Here is a 6,348-nt window from a genome sequence, read left to right on the forward strand (position 1 = left end):
AAACCAAAATTCTGTTCCCAAGAAATACCATTCAACTAATTATCTTTCAAGAATGAAAGCAAAATACTTTTTTTTTTTTATTCAGGGAAGCGATATGAAATGCTCAAAAGACATAAGTTCAAGTCCTACTCTTTACCTGAAAACGAAAACTCATAAACTGAATAAATTATAAGCTCTCTGAGCACAGGAAGCATGTTCACCACATAACCATGTACATAGTAGGCAGGCATTAAAAATTGCATGAATGGTCCTCCTGGAATGAGAACAGCTGACTGCCAGAGCAGGGAAGCAATCGTGGGTGATAGTGAAATATTAGAGCAAAACATGGATGCCTGGTATGACCACTGTTATCTAATGCTGTACCTGAAATTCTACTCAAGAAAAAGAAATGATGAATATGCAAAGGAAGACATTACTAACTTTTAAATCAGTGGCATCTCCTACTTCTATAACAGATTAATCACCTGAAAAACTATTAGAAGTAATATATGCAGAAATTTGACCTAGTAAGAAATATGACATAGCTCCCATCTAGGAGCTTGAAAAACCATCCTTTCTCAGGTTTTTGATCAAAATGAAATAATGTAGTTATATCCCTTCAATATCGTATACCTACTGGGGACACAAAGGAGAATTAGGATGGCTCCTGCCTTCAGGGCACTGTTGGTTGAGTGGTAGACAGGTAGCATGGCCGTTACTGATGTTAATTGGACAAAAAGGAGCCAGTTGTCAGTTCTGAGGGGCATAGTGAGGGGAACAGCCCTAAAATGCCTCCTAGGGGAGATGATCCTTAAATTGAGTTCAAATTCATGACTAAAAGGCCATGTTCTAAAGAAAAGGCCCTCAGCATGAATTGTCATCCTCAGATGGGTGAGTCCCATGACCATCTTTACATTTCATAAATAGAGAGATGTTGAAAGGCAAAAATTCATCAGTTGACAGATTGTGTTCTAAGCTAAGATCAGGAGGATTTTATTTTTGGGAGGTTAATCATACTAAGTACTTACATAAACCTATCTCATGAAGAGCTGTCTGAAGAAGTCTAATCAGCTCTCACCTGATTACCCTGATCGGTTTAGTTGATGTAGTAGTTGACCATGGTGTGCTGTTAATTAACAAGTACTCTTTTTAACTTGAATTTTAAGCTCTGATAGAACAATATGTTTAATTAGAGCACTTGAGACATGGCATAAAATTGATGACTTGGGAGCTTTAAAATTTAGCTATGTGTTTTTCCTAAATGAACATTACACTTGGAGACTGATGAATTTCTCAGAGGATGGAAGGAAGGCCCACTCTGTGGTGGTTGGTGGTCTCCTTTAGATTGCGTTTCCCTGTGACACTCGGATCTTTCTGTCCTCTACCCATAAGCTCTGTCTCCTGCCTGCACCCCACTGTTAGTTCAGCAAAGTCCTTTTGTCTTATGAGGTAGTCTTACCAATTTCACTTCAGACAATTTATGATTAGCTAAAACAATTCTTTCTTTTCTAGGATTGTAGAAATCTATAGTAGACGACTACAAGGTAAGCTTTTAAAATCTTTATTTTCTCTACAGAAAACATTTTTCTTACAGAAAAGGCATTTTTTGTTGTCCTATTGCAAGTGTAATAAATATGACTTATAAAAATTAAAACCTCAAAAGCTGGGTTCAATGACACACACCTGTAATCCCAGCTACTTGGGAGGCAGAGGTGGGAGGATTGTGCGCAGGAGTTTGAGACAGGCCAGGGCAACATAGTGCAAATGTGACCTCATCTCTTTAAAAAAAAAAAAAAAAAAGTTGTTGACAGTGTATAATAATTACAGTCAACTACTGTGGTTCTTTAATTGCACAGAGTAGCTTATCACATAGATATTGGCAAAAGCGGAAAAAAATTAAAATCTCATATGAATTTTAAAAAGTCTACTGTGTTTCAAGCCTTCTGAAGAAATCATTATTGTATTAGCACATTTTCCATATTTTTATCCATATATCACCATTTTCAAATCAATTTATTTGCATTTAAGAAATGGACTCCTATATAATTAGCTTCACATTCTTTTTCCCCTATTTTTTTTTACTTACCAATTCTTAAACATTTCTTTCCACATATATGTAACTATCTCATTCATTTCGGTAGCTATTTAGAATTCCATTGTATATGTCATGGCTTGATGTAACCAATCCCTGCTGTGATAGACTTTTGGCAATTTTGTCAGTTTTTAAATACATGCAGTGCTATAGTGAGCACTCTTGTACATTCTTGTTTTATTCAGGACAGGAACTATGTTATGTTGAAAACCAAATCATTGGTTTTCAGCATTGCTCTAAGTATAATTCAATTCAGCATTGCTCTAAGTATAATCGAACTGTAGCCCCTTTGTTAATCCCGTTGTTAGCGATTGATTTATTTGCTCTACTTTACCTCCATGGAAGTGCCTGTTAACCAGCACTCTGTTGGTTTTACTGCACAGGTAAGGGACAGTTGCCACTCTAATGCCTTCCTCCAGTGATGCGGGGGGGGGGGGGGGGGGTGGCGGGCTTCCAGGGTTCTTACAAGCGCTCCACACCTGTACTGCAGGGGAGGGTGTTAAGCAGGGGCCTCCTTGAGTTAGCTGACAAGGCCAGCTGGCAAAAGCTAGTGTGTCCTGGCTCTTACATCTCACAGAAGTCTGCTTTTTAAAAATTTCAAATATTCTAGTGACAAAAAAGAGCCTCCAGCTGTTTGTGTCAGACTCTTAAACCGAGCTCTCTGTTACATCCACAGTTCAAGAGCGCCTTACAAAGCAAATTGCTGTAGCAATCACAGAAGCCTTGCGACCTGCTGGAGTCGGGGTAGTGGTCGAAGCAACGTAAGTCCGTATCCGCCTTCAGTAGTGTCAGAGTGGTGCACAAAAGATGATCTGGATGTTTAGTGCTGCTCCGGGTTCCCAGCACAAGGTGATGGTGCCACACTGGCACCATTGGCACATTACTGTTGGTTTCCATCCCTGAGTCTAATGCTCTTTTGCCCCTTGCATTTACTGTGTTGCTGATATAAGAAACCCTGGGGTATGGGAGAGGCTTGTTTGGAGGGGGAGGGGTGGGGATGGCGGAGGTATAGGGAGTCATACATGTAGGTGATGTAGAGATTGGCACAACCAGTAGTGTTTTTGCCTTTTCTTGATGTCTTCTTTACCTCTTTGTTGTTCCAAGCAGAGTTTTACTAATATTTTGTCACATATTTAACAAATAGAGCCAAGAACTTGTACGAAGGGCAACTGAGGACACTTCTTAAAGTTAGAATGAGTTATGAGAATTGCACCCATCCTGTGGGCATAGTCGCATCCGTTCTGTGATGTGCAGTGAGCTCTGCTGTGTGGATATTGTTTGCCTTCACCGGGCTGCTCAGACTCCCTGGGCACTGCTGTCCGGATTCTGCCTGGGGAGACCAGCGTACTCTGAGCACCTAAGCTAGTATGGTGCTGTCTTTCTCCCGAAGGTGGATCAAGTGAGAATTCGGACTTTCTTTTGATCTAGAAGTTATGTATCTCTGTAGACAAATGATACAATTTTCACCCAGGAAGAAAATTCTGTTTTCTTCCCCCCCCTTTTTGGATGCATTAAGGACCCAACTACTGATTAGAATAAAAGCTACAAGACAAGAAACTTCAGGAAAAAAGTTTTAGATAACATTTGTGTAAGAGGGGATGTTTTGATGTACCTGCTAGCTGTGAACTGAGATTAATCTTTTGGCCTGCTTTCTGTTTTAAAAACCAAACCAGCTGTTGTCTACTCCTTTAAGCAACCTCCGTTGTCTCCTTTTATAGACACATGTGTATGGTAATGCGAGGTGTACAGAAAATGAACAGCAAAACCGTGACCAGCACGATGCTGGGTGTGTTCCGGGAAGACCCAAAGACTCGAGAAGAGTTTCTGACGCTCATTCGGACCTGAGGTCGTGTGCGTGGTGTGGCTCTGCAGAGTGTACTGTTGGTAGCATCATCTGTCTGGTCTTGTTTGAACATTCCATTTTTCAATTGTTACAGATGTGAACTTTATTCCTTGTCACAAATTGTATTTAAAAATTATTTATAGAAAGTCAAATAAATATAATTAATAAAGGGGTGAGCCCTCTACTTTCTTCTTGCCACCTTTTAGTGGCAATATTGAAGTGAACTGCCAAGAGTGTAATTCATATGCACAGTATCACTGCCTTTCAGATAACCCGAGGGTGCTGGGAAGGGAGAATGCACGTGTTTTGGTAAAACAGTGTGGTAATCAGACACATAAGCACAGGAACATAGGAAATGGAAGAGACCTATGGCTAATACACTGGTTTTTGTTTTCCTCCTCCAACAAAAATGGTGTAGTGCCGAAAGTGCTAAAATATTTATGTACCGTGTTTGTGCAGTATTGTTCTGTGAAATCAAAGTCCAACGGCCTCCACTTTGATCATGTTTATTAAACCACCAGTGACATGTTTTTTTTTAATATATTTATATTTTAACTATCCAGTTACAAGTCACCAGGGGAAGGTGGTGGAATATCTACGTTTTTGACTTTACTGTGAGTTAAAAAGGCACATTTCTACCTTCTTTTTAAATTCAAGTACAGGGAATTAGTCCCTAGAGTTGTTTACGATTATATTCTCATATCAACATACAGGGATTTTAGACATTTAACTCTCTGTGCCTTGATGAGAATATCACGTCATTTAGAGTCTAGATACTTTTGCCTTTTTTAAAAAGCCATTATCTTATAAGACTTAGTATGGACAATGCAAATAACTAGTCATCACAGTTTTACCTTTAAAAGTTTCTTGGGATTTTACTTTGTGTTTTCCATGTAGATGCCTCAAAACATTATTTTTGATCTTATGAAATATTTTTCTAAGAATTTCCAGAAACTTTTGAGAGTGCCCATCATTTTCAGGTCTGCAGAACCGTGGCTTCCGTGAACCTGAAAGAAAACAGAATGAACTGTTGGTGGACGGCATTGCGAGCTGTGTCCAGCGCTCTGACCAAAGCTGTGTGGTTGGCGTCCGTGCAGATGCACAGGAGGCCCTGGCCTTGGCTTCCCTTGTGGTCTGAGTGGGTCTTGTCTTCTGTGAAACTCTGTGCAGGTGGTGTAGGTGTTTTAATGCTGGAAGCTGTTGCCTTATTAATGATTATCTTAAAGTTTCCTCCACTGGGGCAGTGTGGGCCAAATTAAAACAAAAGAAAAACCCCAGCTCCCTGCAAAACCCCAATTATTTCTTATTTGGTTGATATGGTGCCAAATAAGGCTCCACTTTGATAGTGTTTATTAAACCAAATTTATCCCATTACCTTAAAAATAATGAACTGTGATGCTTCCTTTAACTTTGGTAATCCTATCTCTGCCACTGTAATGCCATTTAGCTTATGATAAGGCAAGATGGCAGAGATTTTTTTTTTTAAAACTCTTCCCATCTTTTCCTATATTTGGAATTTAAGTACTACAGTGTTGGCTGATTTTGAGTTCCTTTTTAAGTCTAACCCAGTATAAACATTGGCTTGCTTAATATTTAGACATTTATAGGTAGATTTCTAAGCACACAACTCATGTTTGGTATTTTACAGTAAAAACAAGTATGACTTGGAGGACCAAAGAAATTGTCAGCTATAAATTTATCTTTATGAGATCATTTGCATTCCTTTTTAACAGCTTCTTTGTTCTAACATTTCCTAGAAGTGTTCTTATAAAACATCTAATGTATCCACAGACTGTCGTCTTATTGTTAAATGCAAAGTGATGACCTTGTCCATTTTACTCTGGTCTGTAGTACTTCGAAATTTGCCTTTTCATATCCATGAACTTGAGTCCATTTTGGGGGGTTTTTAAGAATCGGATGCATTTAAATACACTGTTCAATTAAATTGTTTGATTTTATGTATGTGTGTGTATGTTCCTGAAGTTGGTTCTATTTAAATTATTAAAGCATTATAACTTTGTTCTTGTGAAAGTGGTTTCTTTTTCAATCATCAGTATAAATATTATATATAAATTAGATTATTTTGATTGTATTCAAGATACCCATCATAAGTGCTTCTCCTAGCCATCAGGCTGTTAGAATACAAATCTCAGTTGTGGTACAAAGTAATTCCGCGTTCTTCTCTTTGGTATCTGGTTGAGGTATTACTGTCTTCACCCACTTGCTGATACTGAGAAGGGGCAAAGTCAGGAATCTGAGTGGCCCCCATGTGCCTGCCATCCTAATCCTAGGTAAGTAACTGCAGCCTCCTGAGAAATGGCACTGTTTCCGGAGCGGGAGCTGTGGGGGAGGAAGAGCAGGCTGGGGCAGGGAGTGGAAGAGGGTTTCTTTCTCTTTTCTAAGGAGAGCCTGCCCCGAGCAAAACTTCATTTAG

At 39.2% G+C, this 6,348-nt stretch overlaps 1 protein-coding gene across 2 annotated transcripts in view; it reads left to right on the forward strand.

Moving 5' to 3' along the window:
• The window catches only part of GCH1 (GTP cyclohydrolase 1), a 44,654-nt gene extending 38,720 nt beyond the window's left edge, over positions 1–5,934 (forward strand). The window contains exons 4-6 of one of the 2 annotated variants that reach the window (XM_012758030.2): positions 1,492–1,523; positions 2,748–2,832; positions 4,062–5,934. In XM_012758030.2, coding sequence (XP_012613484.1) covers positions 1,492–1,523; positions 2,748–2,832; positions 4,062–4,137 — 193 coding nt within the window. In that variant the 3' untranslated portion in view covers positions 4,138–5,934. Of the gene's footprint in view, positions 1–1,491; positions 1,524–2,747; positions 2,833–3,789 lie in introns of both variants that reach the window. The other variant, XM_012758029.3, reaches the window with a different exon arrangement.
• The last annotated feature ends 414 nt before the right edge of the window (positions 5,935–6,348 follow it).

Source organism: Microcebus murinus, chromosome 6, assembly GCF_040939455.1.
Source record: "Microcebus murinus isolate Inina chromosome 6, M.murinus_Inina_mat1.0, whole genome shotgun sequence".
Lineage (NCBI taxonomy): Eukaryota > Metazoa > Chordata > Mammalia > Primates > Cheirogaleidae > Microcebus > Microcebus murinus.